The sequence below is a fragment of the Apis florea genome, unplaced genomic scaffold, assembly GCF_048593485.1.
Source record: "Apis florea isolate Af1SG1 unplaced genomic scaffold, ASM4859348v1 contig_3068_pilon, whole genome shotgun sequence".
NCBI classification, from domain to species: Eukaryota; Metazoa; Arthropoda; class Insecta; order Hymenoptera; family Apidae; genus Apis; species Apis florea.
The window spans coordinates 2,125,908-2,150,643 of NW_028256700.1; the positions used below are offsets into that span (position 1 = coordinate 2,125,908).

Sequence of the window (24,736 nt, forward strand, 5' to 3'; positions counted from 1 at the left end):
TTTGAAATATAATAATACTATAGCCAAATACATATCAAAAATGGCAAACATGCACACCTATTTTTAATTTAGAAATTGAAATAAATGGAAATAAAATAATTTTAATGATTTAAAAGCGAAATAAGATTTTTCAAATAAGGAGTACATTACAAGGTAGCCTGCACTCCTATGATAACAAATGGATACAGTGCTACAGTTCAGTCAGAAGTTAGCTGCAAATTTACTGCAAACATCTGACAAGAAATGCCCATTAGAGAACTAATTTTAAGAAATTAAAAAATATGTAATATACAAAATATATTTTTAATTTTACAAAAGATCGAAATAGAAATAAAACATAGTAAAAAAAATCAAATAAAAGAAAATAAGACAAATATTTATAAATATATTCCCCAATCAAAAAAAAGAGAGAGAAAAAAAAGTACAAGAAACCAATATTTATCCTTTACAAGATAAATTTATTTTGAAAATATGCATTTTCTGCATATAAAATTAATTACATAGACATTAAAAATAGTCTTAAAATCATTATTTATATAGCCATTAGTAGAAAATTAAATTTTCAGTTTAAATTATTTAAATCATTTCTAGAAGAAATAAACATAAGATTTTAATATATGTTATGATTAAATTTTTATGGGTCGTTTCTTATAAAATGCTTGCAGGAATTACCGAATTTTGCTTACATTTGGGGTGTTAGTCTTCGCTTGCCTGACCTGGCTTGTCCTACTGAGGTTGGTAGGCCTTACCTGCACCTGCTTGCTGACCATTGAGCCTGCAGGTTGTGTTGAGGCTGGTGGAGGAGGAGGTGGAGGTTGAGGATGAGGTCTTGGCGGCTGCATTAGTGAAGAAAATTCTGCCACTGAAGAATTGGGTGTTGTTACTTGCGGTGAAAGGAGTTGTTGAGGCGATGGTGGATACTATTGAAAAATAATAAAATAAAATATTAGAATAAATATTTTACGGAAAAAGTTATAGATATTATAATTATATTATAAAAATTAAATATTTTATGTCATATATTTATATATGATATAAGTTTTATGTTTGCATATATGTGTATACTTTTTATATTTACCATAGGATACCCCTGTTGAGGTGAAGGACTTTTAGCACCTCCATGCCGAATGGGGCTGTTACCCAAATGATGTTTTGGAAAATACTCATTTATTTTTTTATTTTCAAGAGCAGCAACAGATCTAGACCCCTTACTTCCTACAGGTCCTCCGGTAACTCCTCCACCTCCATCATCAGCTTTACGTTTCCTTTTTCTTTCTGAAGGAGTTCTAGGTATTTTCTCTGGAGTATTTGGATCTACCTCCTTATCACTATGTGATGAGCCTGCAATTATATCAAAATAATTATAATTATAAAATAACATTTTAGCAATTCTTAGGTTAATTATTAAATGAAAATTTTTTGTTATTAAATAAAATGTAAATATATTAACTTACCAGTGCTCATGTTCGAGTCTTGACTATGAACTGACTGACCAGAGTTTACAGTTGATTGAGGTGCCATCTGAATTTGTGACCCAGCAGACATCTGAAATAAAAAAAAGAGAAAAAAATGTTGATATAAAATAATTACAATATATCTTTTTGTAAATATTTTAACAAAATAGAAAAGAGATCATTATGATACTAAATTAAACTAACACTTATTAAAATGTTATAATACAGAGAATAAATATTATGTCGCACAATTATTTATATCACAAAATTTAATACAAGCTTGATAGAAGAAACAACATGGAGAAAAATATCGCAACGCGAATCAAGACTCGTTACTTTTGGTAGAGGTTACACTTCGAAAATGATACCGGCGTACAATATACTAGGTAATAAAAATCGCATGTTATTAAGACACAATTTATTATACAGAAGGAAACTTAGAATAGAGAAAGACTAATAAGAAAAAAAGAAAAACAAAGGACGTGCAAGGGAGAAAGAAGTAGGTTCAATAGGAAATGAAAAGAGAAAGAATGAGAATGAAAAAGACAGTACAGGAGAGAAAGAGAGAGAAGTGACACCTTCCAGGATAGCCTATGGTGGAGCCCCATAGTCGTATTTGCTATTTGAGCTAATAGACAGTATGTCAACCATAGGCACGGTTTCGCGCACAATTTGTATGTAAATGTCAATAGCACAGTATGAACAAAATGTGCAATATATGTTTAGAGCTAGAGGAATCACGACAAAATGGAGGACCCTAACAGAGGGGAACGACGGAAGGGCAGGGAGTTACGGAGCTATAGAAGAGGTAAGAGGAAAGGCGATGGAAAATGGAGAGGGGGTGGAAGTAGAGAAACAGAGAGAATGGGAGATAGAGAAGGGGGGTAGGACGTAAGAACTCGATGGCAGAGGAGTGGTTAGATTGGGAACCACGGACGCGCTCCGCAAGGGGGCAGTTTTACTCACTGTTTCACATCTGAACTCTGGTCAGGTCGGATAGTTAACTGGCTTTCCTATCGTACATAGTTTTCTATATACGCACCAAATGCAGCCGCTGTGCAAACTGCTTTCAATGAACAACAAAGATAATCACAACGACACACTACGTCATTCGATTTGTGACGTCGATTCTTCGATAAATTACGCACTCTTATTATTATTATCAGCGGCGTGTCAGCCACGTTTACTCCGCGCGCGGTTAAGAACCCGGATTAATGGTAAGTTCTCATGGACGCGGTCACGCGTTTGCGCGTTTGCCAGGCGGAACGCACACGTTCGAATTCCACGCTCTGTCACTGACATGCACACGTTATTATGATTAAAAGTATCGCTACTATAAAAGTATTATAAATATAGATGAATCGTTATAATGTTGCATTCCTGTCATCTTCATTTTTTTTGTGTATAAGTTTGTATTTCACATTTCATTGAAGTTTCAATTGTATTAATAGATATTCATATATTATTCAATTTTATTACATTCATGATAATTTTACATGAAGATTTGAATATATATTTATTCCATTTATAATATATCAGCAAAATGATTATAAAATGATATTAATATTATATATATATATATATATATATATATATATATATATATATTGTGTGTGTGTGTGTGTACGCGCATGTATTTAATGATATAAAGAAAATATAGTAAAACAAGAGAAGCATTTTATTTTTATTATTTTAAATTTAATGAAAGTGAAAAAAAGAACACATTTCAAAAACATAAACAGAACAATAATAACAAAACATTTGATTAATCTTAAACATTTGGATTAAATGAAATATATTGATTCTGATATATTATATATAGTCATTAAATTATATGTATATGAAAAATTTAAAAATGAATTTATGATATAAAATATTATGATATCAAATTAAGCATTATCATATAAAATTAAGATAAAAATAACACAGAAACAATAATTCTAACACAGAATTTATGAGAATAACGTCTATTTTTGAAATTTATATATATTATTTTTCAAACTTATATACAAACACAAATATACATTTAAATTATTAATAAATAAATGAAAATATAATAATTAATAAGTCATTTTTAAATAACAGTGAAAGTTTGTAAATTTATGTTCATCATATACTTTTATTTCCTCTACGTCATAAATTTTAAAAAATAGAAATGAAAAAAAATAGAATGAAAATTCAATTTATAAATCATAGATTAAAAATACAAAAATCTACATCTATTGTATTATAGAAAATTGATATATTTAAATCAGAATGAATAATGAATTATAAAAGCAAGAGGATTTTGTGGCTTACGAATGATTCGTTTCACTTTCTTGCATTTTACTGAACATGTCAGCAATTCAACAAAGAATAGGAAACTTCCTTATCGATGGATCAATGTCTGTGCCCGGAACTGGGCTAGAGGGCCGGGGAATCGTTTCTCCGGCAGCGATTTGCTTTAAGTAAGCTTTGCTATGTGCGCTTGCGTTAGTGTGCGTAGGCAAGGAGGTTACATGGGAAGTAGTAACATATACGAACCCAGTGAATCGGGACATGCGGATTTTACAGAACACTCCTCTATTCCTCACGACTTGATCCTTTTATGACCATAATCATAAAGTGATATTACACGATCCAAACGGCATACGTAAGCTATCCTTTTGAACACTCACGAACTTGGTTCACTTCGTATCTTCTTCAACTATGCAGTTCCACTTGTAAAAGCGGCGTGCAGTTAGCGCGCCGGGTAAACAGCAACAGCACCAGCAGCATCGAGTGCCGTCAATGGCCACGATAAACGGCATTACGCGTACGTTACACGGGCCACGAGCGAGCCAAAAACCCGGCGTAGTCTCGCCTAATCGAAACGGAACTGGAACTGTCCGACTACCGTACTGTTCGCATACTACTACCTAGCGAAGGTTTTCTTTCTCTCTTTCTTAGGTGCTCTCACACTCCCTCTTTCCTTGCCTCTCTTCTCCTCTTCTATGTACGGCAAATGAGCAACGCGCGAGATTCCGAGATGCGGCAAAAGGTGCAACCTCCACCTCCCCGCGACGGCGCTACTGCCCAACGATCACAACAGACAGTAAAGAGAGAAAGAGAGAAATTGTGAAAGTGTGAGAGAGAAATCAAGAGAGATCGAGAGACCTATGAGAGGAAGCACTGAGGGGAAGGAGAAGAGGAGGAGGAGGAGGAGAGGGCAAGCAGAAGTTGGCGAGCTTGATAGAAAGAGATAGAAGATAAGTTTTTAGAAAGAGAGCTAACTGAGTGACAGAGAGGTTTGTAGGAGTAGGGTTAGGAGAAGTAAAGGGGAGGAAAAGGGAGTCGGAGGGAGGCATATGAGACATTCCTTCAGTGAACGGGTCGACCGAGTGTGAGTGCAAGCGAGCCGGTAAAATCGATGTGGCGAAGTGTAGCTGTGCCACTACGGCGTGCAAAGGGTGTGCTGTACTTTATACGTGGATCAGTAATTTGCCTTGTGACATTATGTCATAGAGTCAAATGCTACAATAATTAATTAAATTTTATATATCAATAAATGTAAAGATAAATGTATGTAATAAATGCCTAATATATACACAATAAAAATGGAATAAAATCTTTTTCTAGAATAATATATTTACGTTTTAATTTTTAAATAAAATATTAAAATTAACTAAAGCATATTATACTATACACATTACCTATAATTATTAGGATATCATTTTAATGTATATTAACAATATTCTTATTTATAAAAGTACATATATATACTCATTTACATATATATTATTCATTTATTCCTTTTCTTTGTTTATTTAATTATAGATATTTATTTTTATGATAGATATATATAATAAGAATTATAGAATTTATAGAATTATTTTTTCAGGAAAATATTTTATATTTATAATTATAAATATTTATAATTTATAAATTTATAAATTTTTCGGAGTATCATATAAACAATTAATTTCTAATAATAAACAAAATATAGGCATATAATAACGAAATATTGATCTAATTAACAATAACATTAATAAAAGTACATACCCAGTATGTATATATAAACTTGTCGATGTATGAAGTTAATTGCAGCATTGTTTTATTTTGTAGAATTTTATATTGACTTGCATAGTCGTGTATCGTATATCGAGAGTGGCACCTGTCTTGAAATTGAAAGACAGAGCGCCCTCACGATTCCACTAGTTACGCTCCTGGAATACGCCGTGCCGACGTGTGTTCCAGCCAGTGCGAGGGCGTATTACCGAGATGTAGTCCTAGTGGAGGGGATTGAAAGACCAAGCGTACGTATGAAACGATGACTCGACGAACATAACTGGTCAGACCGGCGGGCTGGCAAGAGCATCATCGTTTCTCGCTAGTCGCGTTTTAATAGTGTTAATAGTGTAATTATATATTTTTATCAGTGTTTATTCTCAGTGTTTAAGTTTTTTACTTTATTTCCATTTTGATCAATTAATTAGCCACATTTAAATATATTGTTAGTATAATTCGTTAATTAAAAATTGTTGAAATCTCATTTCTTGTAAAGAAATGTTTTTAAACAATTTTATATTTACACATTTGTGATTATATTCTGTGAACATAGTTTTTCTTCCTCAATATATATTTTCTTTAATAATTTGATATATAATTAGTTACTATTATATGTATTATTATTACTAGATATATATATTAAATATTTTACATACTTGATATTGTGATTGATTTATATTACTTTTATTAGATTCCCAAATTTTAATTACGGAATATTGAAGTGTAGAAAAAATTATTAAATAGTGTTAGCTATCATACGTGCTTTCAATTTTTGACGGGATAAGTGAACAAAATGACGGAATAGTAGTAAGTATGTATGTACATTTTATACTATCGATGCGATATTCAAGTAAGGGGCAACGTTGCAATATGTATTTCGGATGCTGTGACAACATCGCATTACCAGTTTTTTCGATTTTTTAACGAAACTATATATCGAATATATAATTTCAGTATATTCTCTTAATATAATGCGAATATATATTTAAAAATAGAATTTATTAAAATTTAAAATATAGAAATAAATATAGAATAAAATATAGAATTCATCATGATAAAATTTATGCTAGAGATTTTTTTTTAATAAATATAAATTAATTTAGATTTAATTAATAAATTTTATAATGAAAATGTTAAAAATTTATTAGAGAATTCATAGAATTCATATTTCGATACAATGATAATGAAAAAGTGTTATATTTTTTAAATATGCTTCGATCCATTTTCCATCATTTTATCATATTATTATTTATAAGATACAAAATATTTGTTAAAAATATAAGGAAAATTTGTGTATATTAAGTAATTCTTTGTTAAAGATCTTTTTAATAATATATATCTTTAATCTTAATGTGTGTACGCGCGCGCGTGTGAATGTGTGGTGTGTAAGCGTATAATAAATGTGTTAAAATAAATATAAACGTGAAAAGTGGGAAAGAGATCAAGAACACATTAAGATAAAAAAATAAAGTGAAGGTGAATATGTACACGTTTAGCTCCTAGACCTTGCAATGCCATTCGATTGTAGAGAACAGTGGCGACAACAGCCACCAACGTTCGACGTGACGGCAACACAGCAATCACTACCCCTACTCCTTTCATGGAAGGGATCACTGTTTCCCCTCCATGTGTTGCCTTATCCCCCTCCAATGAACTCCCAATAGGTCGCACGCTCATTAGCCCAGTCGCGCACGATTCTCCCCCTCTGCCCCGTGCAGTCGCATGTCTCCGACCGATCAGCTGGTCGGCCACGCGGCGTTGCCTCGTTGCCTTGGCTTGCGCTCTGCTCACTGTTCATAGCCACGCGGTTTTCTGTGTACACCGTTTCAGGAAAAGTTAGGTACGATCCGGTACTCCGTGTAAACGGCGTGTGCGCACTGCACATTGTATTACGAATTCTCTTCATTTTGCCCAAGTTAAGATATTCTTATAAATATAGCGTTATCATATCATCTCAAAAATTTTAATTAATTTTCTTTTTTGTATAGGTTGATTCTTTTAATTTAAAAAATTTTTTAAAACTTATTTTTCATATCATTTATTCTAGAAGTATACGTATATGTATGTCATTATTAAGTTTATATACGAATATGTTACGTTTTTTATTATGTTTTCTGTAAGTTTTGTTCATTTATTTTATATATAATCAAAAATCAATGTTTTATTGCTAGATATAGAAATATATCTATTTTTTTATATGACAGTTCAAAAAATTATATATTTGAGCTGTTTTTGGTTAACTGGTATAATTACAATATTTTTCAATTATAATAAATTTCACTTTAATCAGTCACAATTTCATTAATCCTGCAATGACATTTTTGAATTATTAAATACATAACACTAAGGTTTTTAATTAATTAGATAATAACGATCATTTTAGTTGCAATAAATTTGATTGAAAGAATTTTTAGAAGAATAATTAAAACCCGAATTAATTTTTGTTTTTTAAAGATTCATAACTTATTAACTTTATTGTTATTTAAATGACTATTAGATGGCTAAGTTTAATAATATCTATATATATATATATCTATATATATAAAGTTATTATTTTTTTTTTTTTTGAGAAATTTATAGATATTGAAATATTTATATTTATTATAAATACTTTTTTATAAGAAAGTAAAAAATAGGAAAGTAATAATTAATTAAACAATTAATAATATAAATTATATTATTAAATTTAAGCTAAAGCAACTTGTCGATAAATGAACAATTATATTATGTCAATAAATTAAATGAATATAAAAATAATTATATGGCTATTTTTTAATTTTTATGATGGATCAACATGACAAACAATATGATAGGTAAGTTAATAAATCTTTTTTTCAAGTTTGAAATTATACCAGTTCTAGATATAAAAGCATTATAGATTATTTTAGAAAGATTTCCTATATATTATTTTGATAATTAAGATGAATAATAATATATTGTGATAATTGAAATAAGAACATAACAATGAGAGAAAAAAATTAAAAAAAAAAAACTTTTCACGAAAGTTTATAGAGTTCATATGAATATATGTATGAATGTGTATATACAAAACAACTGTTCTAAATGTGAGAATTATCAATATTCACTGAAAATATTAAACTGTAATAAATAATATAATAAATAAAAAATAATCATACTTGATAATGAAAATTAATATATTCTTAACACATACACATATTCGATCTCTTTTTTCTTGATTCATTTGAAATATCTCTTGTATTTTGCAAATATCTATTATAAAACAAAATTTATAAATTACTTATTAATTTTTTTCAGTATTATCATATAATATCGACTTTATCGAAAATTTAAAATCTAAAAAACGGAAGTTACTAAAATTTTATTGATATGATATATATATTTAAAAAAAAAAAATAATATTAATTATTTTTGATTTATCTGTTTTTCTTTTTAATACAATTTCTTCTTTCTTAATATCATTCGTTTGATGTTTTAGATATAAATGTAAAAGATGCTAAATATAATAATAATAATAATATCAATAAAAATTTAATAGTTATTAAACTTGACATAGTTTAGTTAAGTCATTGTAAATGTAAGCAATTCAATTATATATAAAACAATGTATATGAAAAAACATATACATTTAATGAGAAAAAGACATAAGTATCAAATCTCCTGAATATAAGATTGATATCTTTATATCACATGTATTTTATTTATATTATTTATATTATCAGAGATTTTATTATAGATTTTATTAAGATGAGAAAAATATTGATATTTAGCATTATTTGATATATTATTAGTATATATAGTGTTTTACGTTTTTCATTTATAAACTTGATTGGGATAAAGCTATATATTTTCAAAGAATATAGTCAACTAGATGCAGTTAGTTACTTGGCGCTACGTATCACGCATCTCAATGTCCTAAGCATCGACGCGCAAGACGACATTTATTGGCATATTGCGACATTAATTGTTTGAGTGGTTTAGTCGCAGAAATCTGATCGAAAAGTGCGACGCGTTTTTCTTTTGTTAATATCTATAGTATATATTTCTATAGGTATATATGTTGATTTGGTTGTAACTTAATTTGCACACTAATTATAAAGTTTAAGAAAATAATTTTATAATTTTAAATTATAAAGTTTAAGAAATTTTATAATTTAAAATTCTTATTAGATCATCATCATCATAAATTTATATATTGAATTGCTATCGAATAAATAGTTCGGCAGTTCATCTAATCAAGATGAAATATTTTTAGTTGTAACGAGGAAAAAAAAAATATATCCAAAATACATTTTTATTTTGATAATTCAAGTATTTTAAAAAAATATTACGTTATAGAAAATTATTATAATTTTGATGATTTATTTTTATATATTTTTTGAAAATATATTATATATTTCCAATTATATTTTCTATCACAATGAGATCAATATAATGCATATACAAGTATATACGATGACGTGTGTGTGTGTGTATATATATATATATACAAATATTACTGATATCCTATGCGTTATATTAAATACAAATATTTGATTTATATTTGTTATTTCTCTTTTTCTTTCGATCATTTATCAAGGTTCATATATTCCGAATTTTATAAATTATCAAGTCTGAATTTTTATATATTATATAATATATTTTTTTTTGTTGCACATTTATCAAATCAAATTTTATTTTGATCATTTAGAGTATCATTTAAATATATATATATATATATATATATATATATATATATATATATATATATAGAATATTATAGAAATTATTCTAATACAAGAAAAAAATTTCAGTAACAAATAATTGTATTTCTTGCATAAGTTGCGTTAGCTTGCGATACTTTTTGATAATAAAATATGAGTAATATAATTTATTATATGCCATTCAAACAAATATTTAAATTTTAATATTAATATTTAAATGATTGAACGTGATGAATCGTATGTTATTTAAGTATGTGAATATATACATATGTATATAATTGGAATAGGAACAGAATGGAACTATTCTAACATATTTTTTCAATATTATATACATCTTTTATTTAGCATTTGAATAAAAACTAAAAATTCTATTTATAATTTTTGAATAATAAAAATCTAACTACGATAAAAAATATCATGATTCATGTATCTATAATAGATAAATAAACATTCTATCATATAATTTTATAAATAGATATTCTTTATATAAATTTATTTAATGTACTTTAATGTACTTACTTTTGTTAAAACACTATTTAATTAGAATTAACAGCTAACATTAACTTGTATATTGGTTTGAAAAGTAATAATTTCGTATCAAATTTTTTTTAAATGGCTTATTTTCATTACCTGCAGAGAGAGATATAAAATATAATATGATATCATATAGTTAAAACGATTCTATTTCGCAAAATGACAAGAAATTCAGATTTATATTTTTTATACTATCTCTAAAGTTAAACTAAACTCCCGACGAACACGTAATCTAATTGTAAGTCGCATCGATTACTTATTGGCCTATACCAAGAAAATGCATAGATATGAAGTATATATAGATATATAAGCATAACAGCATGAAAATATTATTTGTATTATAATTTCATTGATATAGTATTTGTACTATAAATATATATTATATGTGTTTTAATACTTGTTATATACTTTATAAATGGTTTTAATTATCATTTACCATGATAAACATTAATAAAATTTACTAAATTGAAAAATAATTCAATTGACAAATCAATATATATATATATTGATACAAGATTTATTATTCTATGTTAACAATCGTAATAAAAAAACAGTATTTCTCAATTTTTTTAGGAATAATTATTTCAATAGTTATGCATAAAATTTATGTTATCATGAAATTTTTAAAATTAATAATTATTATAATACAAAAATTTTATAAAATATATATATATGTGTGTGTGTAAGATTTGAGATAAATTTTAGGGTGGGGCTCAAGTATATGAACCTGAACCAAACACTAAACTAGGAAGATCAGTAACGATCGAATGCTCTAGTTCTTCTACGTGGCACTAGATGGTTGTTGGTAGCGACCTCTTTATTACAATGAAAAAACTATTCATTCCATCAATGCTAATTTTTTAACAAAATATTTATTATACAACATAAAAAAACAAAATTGCATTTTTAACATTCTCTTATCACTTATTTCTATTTATCGATCTAATTATTTGATCTAACAATTCGATAGTTGACTTTTTTCCCCTTACAAATACATTATCAGTCTAATATGAAAACAAACAATTATTTATGTTTTTATTATTATTTGAAAATTGCTTTCTTTGCCAAATATTTTGGTTATTTTTTTTTTATTTTTCGTTTAAATTTTTTTTATATTTTTTCCCGATATTATTAAAGCTACATAGAAATTTTATTATATATATATTTTTTTAATTTTATTATTATATATCCGACAGTATTAATTAATTTAATAACTAGTAACTTTAGGTTATTTTTAAAATGTTTTCCAAATGTTAAGTAATTTCGTAATTATGTTTAATAATTATCAATTGCATATATTATATATGTATATATACAATCCATTACAATTTCAAACATTAATACATAAACATTCGTTCAATGTGAACTTATTAAGAATTTGTTCAGTAAAAAATAAATTTCTAAAAGTTTATTTGGCTTTCTATAGTTATCCAAGCAATCGAACGATTCGTCACTTTCATCAACGAGGAAATTTGAAGAAAGTTAGAGATCTACCTATGCGATAAACGAAGAAGTTTTTCGACAAATTATTCTTCTGAAAATATTGCCATGGCTGAAAGTGTGGCTGAGATTTAAAAATGAGAGTTCCACACCATTTACAGCCTCTATAGGCATTGCCAACAATAAAGTCACAACATGATGAATTTTTTAAGTAAAGATTTGATTCTACAAACTTACACAATACAATCGATATAGAAATTTAAATCAGTATACGATTTGTAACACAATTTATTTGTTGATTGATTGCATATTTGAAAAGGAGAAATAATTAATAATATTTGTAGGAAAACTATTTTCAGCAACGAAGCGATTTTAAAGGAAATAAAACATACTCATCATATATAACAGGTATCGTAAAATTGTCGCATTTCGAATATTACAAACCCTCAATAAGAATCTCCAAGAAAAGCCAATGCATTCATTATATATCACTGTTTAGTGCTGTTTAATTGGGCCCGAGAGAGGTGATTGAGTCGGATATCCTTTTGAGAATGAAGACGATTATGCACTTACAGTTAACGGAGAATGCTACCGCGAGATGTTAAGTAACTTTTTGTGGTCAGAATTGAATCGCATTGACTTGGAAGATTTGTGGTTCCAACAAGATGGTGCCGCATGCCATATACAGTCACCCACGAAAGTCTTCGTACACCCTATAAAAAGGCCACTTTTATTAAAATAGACGGTTGTGTGATAAAATTTATTTCTTAATGTATAAAATAATAATAGTTATAATAATCATAAAATATTTTTTGTTAGGGAAAATCTATTTATCGTTATGGTGAAAAAATTTCCGTAAATGCATAGAGGATAAATATATAATTATATCAAATCTTTTGGTTTTTGATAATAGAAGGAGGAGAGTGGAAGGAAGAGAAGGGAACGAACGAACGAACGAACGAACGAACGAGCGAGCGAGCGAGCGAGAGCGAGAGCGAGAGAGAGAGAGAAGAGAGAGAGAGAGAGAGAGAGAGAGAGAGAGAGAGAGAGAGAGAAATTTAAAATGTTTTGTGGAAAGAAGAAGAAAAATATTGCGGTTAAAAAAAATCTGTGCGTTCTCAGATACTTGTGATATGATGATTTGGAATTTGTATTTATAAAAATTAAGAAGCATTTGTAAGAAAATAGAACAGTTGAGATATATGGAGCAATCATTACAGGTTTGTTTAGATATATATATATATATTAAAATTTGAAGATTGGTAAATGCCTATTTCAGATATTTAAAGATAAATACATAATATTAGTCTTATATTGGTTTTAATATAGAATTTACGATAAAATTTCATATCATTTTGTTTTTAATAAATATCACCTTCTTATAGCATGTACGAAAAGTTTTACGAGTGACTGCAATTAATAATATCGATTAATTCTTATTAAAACTTGAAAAAATTGATTAATATTAAGAAAAATATATATTAATTAACTTTAAAGATTATATTGATTTAATGATGTTGAAAAGAGATGTAAATATTAGCATCATTTTCTGTAAAATGCACAAATTATAAAATCAATTATGATCGAATATTTAATTCTGAAATTGAATCACAGTTGCGCAAATATATATATTGTATCAGAAATTTTAAAACAAAAATGACTTGCTATCTTGTTAAAATAAATATAGCTATTTGACTCCTATATTGATTTTTATCTTTTCTGTATTTACACGTATAGAATACAAAGAGTTGATGGAAGAAGAGGAACTTTATAAGTAAATTATAAAAAGACAATATGTTTGATTAGAATTTTTTTTTTATTTTTTATTATGGAACCCACACACACACACACACACACACACACAAATGTTTTTGCATCAGAAATTGGTCATATACAATTGTCATTAGATTTTTCATGTATGTATAGTAATACATGTCAATGCATAATGCTTTCTTACTATGTTTTTTCTTATATTTTTGCATTTTCATTTTAAAACTGAAACAAGAAAATTTTGACCATTCAATTTGATCTTTCTTTTTATTAACTAAGGAAAAGATAAAATATGTAAAAAATAATTTTTTATTATCTGAAATGATGAATTATCGATTTATTAAAAATCTAGTAAACATAGCAATGATGATGTCTCTTATTCATTCACATTATTTATTTTATTGGTTTAACCAAACTAGAATAACTATATTTCTTTGTCTGGATTATATATTTCAAAGAATCGATATTAATTTCATTGATTTATTTTTAATAAATTCAGAGAATCTATCATGAAAAAAATAAGAATTTTCGTATAACTCATAAAAAAATGGTGTACACATATATATCTTTTAGATAAAAAAGAAGATATAAAAATTTAATATAATATTAATTTAATATAATATTCTCATAAATTTCTAAAAAAAAATAATATATCGTTTTTCGTTACATATATTATATATATAGAGTGTGTAAAAATTCAATAAATTTAATATAAATTTTTTTTATGTTAAAATATATGAAAAATAACTTTAATGTAAATAACTTTATTTCTAATTTGTAAATTTATTTCAAAGATTTAATAATAATTTAATAAATCAAATTCTTTTTTGATTTGATAAAATCTGCAGCATATGTTCAATATATTTTTTTAAAATTTTATGATTTTGCAATAATCAATTTAAATTATTCTAAACTAAAAATTAAATGTTAAAAATTAAAAATTAAATAACATAATGTCACATAGGATTTGTCGAACATCTTCCAATTTGTTGTTGCGATCAGTAATTTACTAATAGAAAGATTATAAAATTTAACGATGAAAATACTATTCGTTTAAGAAAAATTTATTTTTATGTTATTCATTTGTTCAGGATTATACTATAATTGTTATTATTGTGACATAGCATACAGAAAAAATTAAAAGAAAAAGAAGCAAAAGAAAGCATTTTGTCTGAATTTAAAAAACATTTGTCCTGAATTTAGTGGAAGGATTTATCAATAATCTAGCTAGCTAGATCTGTACTCTAGACATCACGAGAGTAATGGTAACAATAGAGACCAGATTAAAGGATAAATATATACATGTATAGGAAACGAGCAATTGGCGAGAATCACGTTCGACATGCGTCCCTCTGGTGACGAAAACAGGAAGGGCTGCCACAATTAATTTTTACCGACAAATTTTCACTTGTATCACTTGTATGTAAAGTTAATAAAATCGTTAAAGTATTTGCTTTCAAATTTAAAAAAGGATAATATATCTGTATTATAAGCATAAAAAAGATATACATATTCATAAATATTTGCATATTATGAATACATTAATTAATAAGTATATACATATATGTGACTTAAATATGTGGTACATATTATAGTTAACACGTTCGATCATGTTATATAATAATTGTTTTACAATAAATGATAGATAATATTTTATAATTTCTAATAAATGATATTGAATATTTGGAATATTTATAAAAAATCAAGATATCACAATTTATACGAATCACAAATCACTGAAATTTGGATTCAAACAAAATTTAGATAAATATATAATCTCTTAAATAATAATTCTGCTATTTATATTCGATAAGCCGATTTACGAATTTATCATCGAATTTATAATTTCATTGCTAATAATTTTCATGATAATATTCTAAAAAAAAATTATGCATTAATAAGATAAACAAAATACAGAGATTAAATTTGGTACAGGATGATAATTTTAATAAAGATCATATCTTGGAAGATATACATTATATTTTCCAAGAGAAAAATAAATTTGATATTTATAAGTCGAATTCAATAATTACATATAGAAAATACTGAGATAGTAATCGGAAAATACTATAAAAATAAAGGATTTATATTTTGTAAGATTATATAATCATCGATATTAATAAAAATTTAATATTCATTAACAAAATTTTAAACAAAAGATTAGAAATATTGGTATAATAAAAAAAGAAAAATTTTATAATAAATTAAAAAGAAAGAAAATAAAAATAAAAAATAAAAAATTAGATATTTTATTATATTTTTACACTTAATAAAATAATATATAATATAATCATTTAAGATATACATTTTGAATCATGAGAAAGAAATGAAGTATCATAAAATGAATTCTAACTTGATTGATATAAATATCATAAAAAAATTAGTTAACAATAGACTTATTATTACTATATATTATTTTTAAAAACGAATCGGTTGCATATTAATATAATAATAATAATAATAAATAATATAATAAATATAATAAAAAGTAGTAAATAATAATGCATGCGTTCGAATATTTTCATGGCACATAATTTTTTCTTAAGAATAACTTCTGGTGAACAATTAAGAAAAAATGAAATAATAATATGAATATGTGTTTCTTTTTTTTTTCATTTCGATATGGAAAAATAATTAACAATATTAAGTTAAAAAATACTTCAAAAATAAATAAAAAGATATATTTTATATTGATACGTTATAAAAATACATTTGCTTCAATTTGTTCGTACAACTTATAAAATTTTAATGATAAAATTAATAAAATTGGGAAATTAAGAAAAGAAAGAAACAGTAGATATGTTAAAATATAAAATTGATACACGTGTTAAAAAAAATAATGCAAATAATATTTATTAAAAAAGTTTTTAATATTTAAAATTATATCTATTTATAATTTAAATAATTATTAAAGATAAAATAATCAATTCAATTGAAACGATTAGATAAATAGAAGATTTATATATAAATAATAACGATTTTAAATGGTTTCAAAAACTTTAAACTTGAATAATAAATTTTAAATATTCGAAAAAAGTGTTTTCTTCTATAACTTATTGTAATAATAAAAATAAAAAAAAAAAATATCATTCGAAAATTATCTACGTTCTACGTTCGAAGATAAAATTATAATCGTGAAAATGAATCATAAGATAAAAAGACTTCGCGACGATCATTTTGACTTCTCAGTTTAAGTATATAATATTTTAAAAAGCATTTGATGAAAATCAATGAACAATCATTTCACTCGCAATATTATTCTCTTCTTCTTTTTCGATATCATATCTAATATGTTTCATTATAACAATAAAAGAAAAAATTATACTATCATAGAATATTTTATTCTTCTTCCAATACGAAATATCATAGTTTGATAAAATTTGAAATCTAAAATAGCAAAATCAAAAATATAAAACCAATTATGGTTAATGATAAAACTCGTAATTCTATTTAAGATATTTTTTCCATAAATGCTACAAATGATTGTACATTTAGATTATTTAGTTATTATTTAAGTTAACCATTGTGCATAATATTTGACATAAAAATAAATAATAGCATTTTTTACTTTACGGATAAGAGATTACTATTGTCCGAATGATAATACTTTTCCAAATATTATAGAGATATATATATTTTCTCAACTTTCTGGTTAAAATGAAATTTTTTTAGATTTATATTATGCGATTCCCATGAAATATATATTTTATCATTTCATATAATAATAATTTCATATTGTAATAAAAAGACAACGTTTTTTATATTTATGCAATTCTCCTTCATCTTTGTACGTATAATTTAATAGATATATTTGTGATATTTGTTTTTAAACGCGCACTCGCAAAAAAAAAAGGAAAAAAGAAAAAAATACGAGACTTATATATACATATAGAAAGAAAATGATTCGGAAAACACAAACAAAATAAAAAGAAAGAGAAAAAGTAAACGCGAAAAATAGCTTACCCTTGCTCCGAGAAAGCGGGCCTCCAATAACTCCTGCTTCCTTGGATCCAGGGTGGCCTGAAAGTGCTCCATCTTGACGCCAGCGCCTAAAAAAAATGATTATTATGTTACTGATGAAATTGTGTTGATGTTTAAATATAATACGTTAAAATAAATATATGTTGCGTCAAAAAGATTTTGCGGCCCGAAATAATGTCAAAGACGAACATGAATACATCAGAGAAAAATTTTACATCAGTTAACATTAAAATTAAATTTATTTTTTTAAACATATCTATATATATTTAATCATTTATATTTATATATATTTAACATATTATAACGTCAAGAAATACAATTTAAAAAAATGTATCATCATATTTTCCATTATATTTCATTATATTTTTATTTTTTTGATTTATAGTAGATAATTGTAGAAAATTTTTTAAGATCAGAAAATATATTCTAAAATATAATGTGACAAGAATTATTTCGTTTCTTTTTTTATTTCTAAACAATTAAAAATATCTAAAAAATATCTTATGTCTCTTATGTCTCATTCAAGAGATATAAATTTATATTAAGAAAGCGACGAGTAAGTTTTCGAGCAATTAAAAAAATATTTTATAACAATAAAATAAAAAAACAAATAACAGAAAATTTCGAAAAGCTTATAAAAGTAGATAATAACGATACATATCGTAATGATTATGTTTCTCCAAAAATATAAATATAAAAATATATAAAAAATAAATTAAATTCTTTAAAAATTATTAGAAATAAGAAGACTCGAATGAGTTTTTTTTATTATCAATTCTTTTCCTGGATCCTGATGGACAAGATCAAAGATATGAAACTTTTAACAAAGTTAAAAAAGTTAAAAGTTACTGAAATCTGAAATCTTTACAAGCAAATGAAACGAAATTTTTGAGAAATAAAAGAAAAATTATGATGATAGGAGCAATGAATATTCGATATAATTACATTATATGATTTTCATTTTTAAATATGTGAAATTTCAATTAAACAAATTTAATGAAAATATAGAATAACACATAAGAGATTAATAAAATATTTATATACATATAAATGAATCTCTTTCGAAAATATTGTATGTATTATAGCCAATACATCGATTCAAATACGAATCCTTTATATATATTATATATATCATTGATAATAATAGAATGTGATCAATCAAATATGAAAAAACAATTCAAGCTAATCGTTAAACATTATAATACATGTGTATAATTTATAACATTTGCATAGAATATTTTACATTATTGGAAAAATTTCTTCCCTTAGATTTTCTTATGTTTGCAATATTATCATAAAATTATTTTTAAACAGGAATAAACATTTTAATAGAGAACTTTTCCACACGAATCTATCCTTTTTTAAACTTTAAATACGTTTTATTCATAATTGGTTATTTAATTCTATAATTATGATTATGATTGTTCTACCACCAATGTATTGTTAATATATTGGTAATATTGTTAATAATAATTAATATAATTGTCCCAAACACATCCTGATTTTCTAAAATGATCTCTTCGAATTCTTTTTTTAATAAATATATATATTAAATATTATTTTTAAATAATTATATTAGTTTATTTGAACGAAAAAATATTTTTTTTCAATTTAATTAAAATAATTTATTATTATTATAATAATATTTCTTATTTTATTTTGCGTTTAAATATATATTTATTTATTATTATTAGAAATATGTTTTATTATAATTTTTTTTATATTTTTTTTATCTAATTATAAAATAAAATCTTTGTTTTTTATATATATGAAAAAAATTATTATTTGTTATCGTATCTTTTATATTATTTTTTTTAAATAATAAAAAATTTGGAAATAATTTATTTCTGAAATAAGATTTTCGAATTTGTTAGTAAACGTTTTCATTTTCAAATAATCTTATTTGTAGCTTTATTATATTACATATTAGAATGATTTTATTTGTATATCAATAGAATAAGTTGCCTATCTCATTAATCAACATTTAAAAAATGATAAAAAAATTATATTATATCATAAGTATAAAATTTTATAAATATTGAAGTTATTATAAATATAAAATAATGGATTAAAGTAATTTTTATCCGTGATTTACGGTTATTTTTTTCAGGATAATAAGATATTGTCAATTCTAGAAAAGAATAAAAGCATTAAAAGAAAAGAGAAAGAAAGGAAGAAAGAAAAAAAAGGAAGGAAGGAAGGAAGGAAGGAAGGAAGGAAGGAAGGAAGGAAAAAAAGCAAGAAAGAAAGAAGAAAGAACGAAAAAATAAATAAAGAAAAGAAGAAACGAAAAAAAATATTTTATTAAGAATATCAAATTAATCTATTTTTACTATTCGACATCATTAATTCAATAATTATATATTCAAATCCTTATATTTATTCTTTATTTTATCTATAGTACTATTATCTATAGTATCATCCTATAATATGTTTCTTTTTCGCAAATTCATCGGTATATGTTACCTATTTTAAACATAGGCACATGTATGTATTTCTTTTAGGTAATACTATACGATAATTTTTATTTAGATTGATTCTTTATTATATTATTCAAAGAAATATAACATAATATTTCAAATATGTTTGTGTTTAATAAATAAATCAATATGTTATTACAAACGAATACTTTATATAAAATCTATATCAATTTTTTAAAATAATTTTTTAGAAAATACTAAATGACTATATAAATATATATATATATATATATATATATATATATATATATATAGTCATTACGAACTCACGAATATATACTGATATTCAATATTTTTTCATGTATGTGCATTATTTATATATGTATACTTCTATATATATTCGAAAATATTAATACAATTTATATTTGCGTGTATAAAATTGTAATATACAAATTTTTAAGTAATAAATAATAATATTTTAATTTTTATTAATTTTTTTTATTTAATTAAATTAAAAAAAGATAAAATTTTCTCATAAAGAGAAGTTTAATAAATATTCATGAATAAAAAAAACGTTTTCTTTTTATTTAATCATTTTTTTTTAATTGCAATCTTGTCCTTGTATGTGTTTTACTTTGTTTATTACTGTATTTTTAAAAAATAATAATATATAATTTAATTTTGAATTTAAAAAAAATTTTGACTGAGACCTTTAACATCATATCTCAGTTAATCAAGTTTATACAGAATATTTTTAATAATTTAATTTTATCATGCTAAAAATAAAAATAATATTAATTGAAACTAAATCAAATAAACTAAATAAGGTTTGATTAATTTAAACGAGCAAAAGATTATATAACTGTAATTCTTATTTATAAAAATTTATAGTTAAATATCAATTATAGTCATAAATATATATTTTTAGTTTGATTAATATGTATTATAATTTGATAATATAATTATCAATATTTAATTATCAATATAAATAAATCATAATGTTAAAGTTTATTAATTCTAATTTTCAATATTTCTATACCTATATAATTTTAATTTTATTAACTAAACTAACATTAAACTAAACTAAAATATTAAATACTTGATGTATTTATAAAAAATATATACATAAGAATTAGAATAAGATTTTTTGTACATTAGAGGTTAATAATTTTTATATATATGACATTATTTTATATATATTAATAAATCCTTAATTTTCTATTACATTTCATATATATGTGTATATATATATATATATTTTTTTTTATATATATATAAAAAAATAAATATAGTTTATATCATTTTATCTATGATACTATTTAAAAAATATAAATTGTAAAATTTTATTTGTTGTATCTTATCTGATTATTAAAAGTAATATTTCTAAAAAAATAATATTAATTGTTAAAATTATAATATTCCTGTTATGAATAATATTTATATAATTTATAATACAATTTAATTATATTTGCAATTTTTATCTTTAAGATTTATTTTTAGTTATATAAAAGCAAAATTGTTAATCATGTTTCTTTAATATTTTCTTACTAATCAATTTAAATAAAATAATGTTCATTTTTTATATTTTTTGATTTTAATATTGCTTACAAATGTCATGCAATTTATTAATCTTATTTAAGTGGAATAATATAGATACGATACATAAAATTTATAAAACTTACCACCACCAGAATTCCAACAATTATCAGTCATCCCTGTTTATCCATCTGTAAAGTTTGGCACTACATTATTACACTGACATCTAATTTTTCTTATCATATCACATCACAAATATATTTGTCAAATTCATGCACTCTCGATGCACTTTTGTCAGCTTTTTGCCACTGGTAAATAAACTCCTAACTTTGTTGAATCTTATTACACCAATGAGAGCACAACACTCTTTAAATATAGCATTAAATATGTTCAAATAAATTTAATAATGTTAAAATTTTAATCACATTTATAAGATTTATTTTTATGACATATACTAACAATAATTATTTTATATAAAATTCTAAAGAAAATGTTAATAATTATCAAATTCAATATTTTTTATCTATTTCATTTTATTTGTTCTAATAAAAGGTATTTTTAAAAAGAGAATATATTTTCAATATAGATATACGAGGTATTTTTATTTTTTCTACATTTAAATCTAATATTATTTATTTTCCTAACATTACAGTATACTTTTTATTTTATTGAAAAAAGTAAAATTAGTAAAAGATAAATTTATACGTTGATGAGATATATATAAAAATAATGTCATTTAAAAAAATTTAAACATTATTATTAATGAGGATTTAATAACAATAAAAATTCAAAAGTAAAGATTTTAGAATAAAATAATTTTCTAATTCTAATATATTAATAAATATTTCAAATATGAATTTAATATAAAATTTTAGTGTAAACATATGTACCTGCATGAAATAATACTATATCTTCCCAAAATATTAAAATTACGATTTAAATATAATCTTTTCTTTTAAATAAAGAGATTCATATTTCTTTTCTTTCTTTACAATGATAAATTTCTTCCTAAAATCTATTTTACTTAATAATAGTATGTATTTAGAAAAATGACTGCCATATTAACCCAAAGGATATGGACACAAACAAGAACACATCTGAAAGAGGGATGATTGGTCAAACGGTGTAATAAAGTATAAAATAATTGGTCAAAATTTACTTCTAATTGTATTTTAAAATAATTGCGATTCATATAAATAGAAAAACTTATTAAATATTAAGGAGAGGTTATGAAACGTTGTAAATATATGAAATCATACAGAAAAGTCAGAATAATATTATGGAATAGATAGATATTATTCATTCGAATTAAATAGATATTCAATCACTCGAAACAGGATGTTCTACCTGTTGTATTTGTAGTGAAATGCTGTATCATAAACACAACAATTAATTTAAAACTTGAAATGAAGTATAAAGTCTGGTTTTTGTTGCTTTACGAGATCTACAACCCATCCCTATTTTTTTTCAACGACATTTTAAGAATGTTCGTTTAACGATTTTAATTTTGTCATAATATATATATATATATATATATATATATATATATATATATATATATATATTTGTGTATGTGTGTGTGTGTGTGTGTGTGTGTGTGTGTATATAATCGATAAGATTTTTTATTGTATAAAGATCATGAAATATTATTTCATCGATAAAAAAATTTCGAAGGAATTTGGAAGCTACTTGGAAACTCGTCTTGACATCATGATGATTGTTACGAAAGCACAGAAACGATCGTGATTCTTGATTATGAACAACCAAATGTACAACAGAGGGTTCCTGCATTGTCCGTATTACACCGTTTCCGCTCTTCTCTCCTCTCCTTCTCCACTTCTTTACCAACTCCCCCCTTCCACCTATCCATCATTCTTTGCATCACTATTTCCTCAGATAATTCTATCTTTTTTATATTGACCAACAAGGTTAAATGCTCATCAATGTGAAACTGTATATGCGACGTGTTCATGAATTTTAGTGGTCAGTTAACAAATGCCCTGTTTCTTTAACATACCTTATTAAACATAATAAAATACCGTTTCTTCCTCCTACTTCTTAGTTTCTGTCTTTCTTTTTTATTCTACTCAAACTATTTCTTTCTTTTTCATGGCATAGCGCACTTTGCTTATCGAAAGAAAGGGGAAAATTCATCTGGAAAATGGCTGCCACCAGCCAGTTACCGATTTATCCCTTTCTTGCATAGCTAGTTTTAACGTGAATAGTAACAAGTAAGCAAACATAAACTTCGCTAATACTTTTTGTACGCAACACAACAGATCGTTGTTATGATCGAAACACCAATTACTCGATAACACAAATGTATATTTTAGACGCCGGCACATACACGTAATAATCGCACTTGCTACTCCGAGAGAGTATACGTACTAGATTTTTCCTCTAGAAATCTTACGACAAGATTTTCTTTTGTCACCTACACATACGGAATTATCGTTGCACTTATAAACATTGCGATTTATCACAAAAAAATCACTGTACGATAACCGAATAATGATCATCAATGTCTTAAAATCAATCTAATTTTCTTTTGCACGTATTTCAACGACAGTGACGTCGCTTCACCATAGCACTCGCATGAGTTTCTCCGTCTCGCTCGCATCAATAGTCTCTTTCGCCACCTTACGACTTCGGGTATTATCGGTGAACTACGATGTTTATTCGGCACATCGGCTGACCAGTCACTGTTCGCACTGAGATCGTCTCTGCTCTCTTCGTTTACCTATTACATTGCTACTTTCGGATAGTAGATACACTGTTGCCGCTAACTAGTTTTTTGATTAATGAATATATATATATATATATATATATATACATATATGTAAATCAATTATTTTAAACAATAATAGTTTGTTATTCTTAAAATTTATTATCA

General features: G+C 24.6%; 1 protein-coding gene and 1 long non-coding RNA gene across 25 annotated transcripts in view; one reads left to right on the plus strand and one right to left on the minus strand.

The window, feature by feature from the left end:
- Tlk (Tousled-like kinase) overlaps nt 1-24,450 on the minus strand; it is a 30,873-nt gene extending 6,423 nt beyond the window's left edge. The window contains exons 1-8 of one of the 24 annotated variants that reach the window (XR_015292147.1): nt 23,861-24,441; nt 21,990-22,209; nt 17,870-17,955; nt 12,710-12,849; nt 6,969-7,292; nt 1,455-1,545; nt 1,079-1,341; nt 687-920 (exon numbers count right to left, since the gene is read on the minus strand). Coding sequence is in view for 23 of the 24 variants with exons in the window: in XM_086908308.1 (XP_086764434.1) it covers nt 687-920; nt 1,079-1,341; nt 1,455-1,545; nt 6,969-7,157 (777 nt within the window). In the remaining variant the exon portion in view is untranslated. Of the gene's footprint in view, nt 1-686; nt 921-1,078; nt 1,342-1,454; nt 1,546-1,658; nt 1,798-2,006; nt 2,291-2,420; nt 2,822-3,977; nt 5,093-6,968; nt 7,293-12,709; nt 12,850-17,869; nt 17,956-21,989; nt 22,210-22,733; nt 23,133-23,190; nt 23,331-23,860 lie in introns of those variants that run through there. The other 23 variants (XM_086908308.1, XM_086908307.1, XM_086908311.1 and 20 more) reach the window with 23 other exon arrangements.
- LOC147657629 (uncharacterized) lies at nt 2,550-6,140 on the plus strand. The gene is made up of 2 exons (XR_015292148.1): nt 2,550-2,671; nt 5,538-6,140. It is a non-coding gene; the product is annotated as an uncharacterized LOC147657629 (long non-coding RNA).
- Nucleotides 24,451-24,736: the final 286 nt, after the last annotated feature.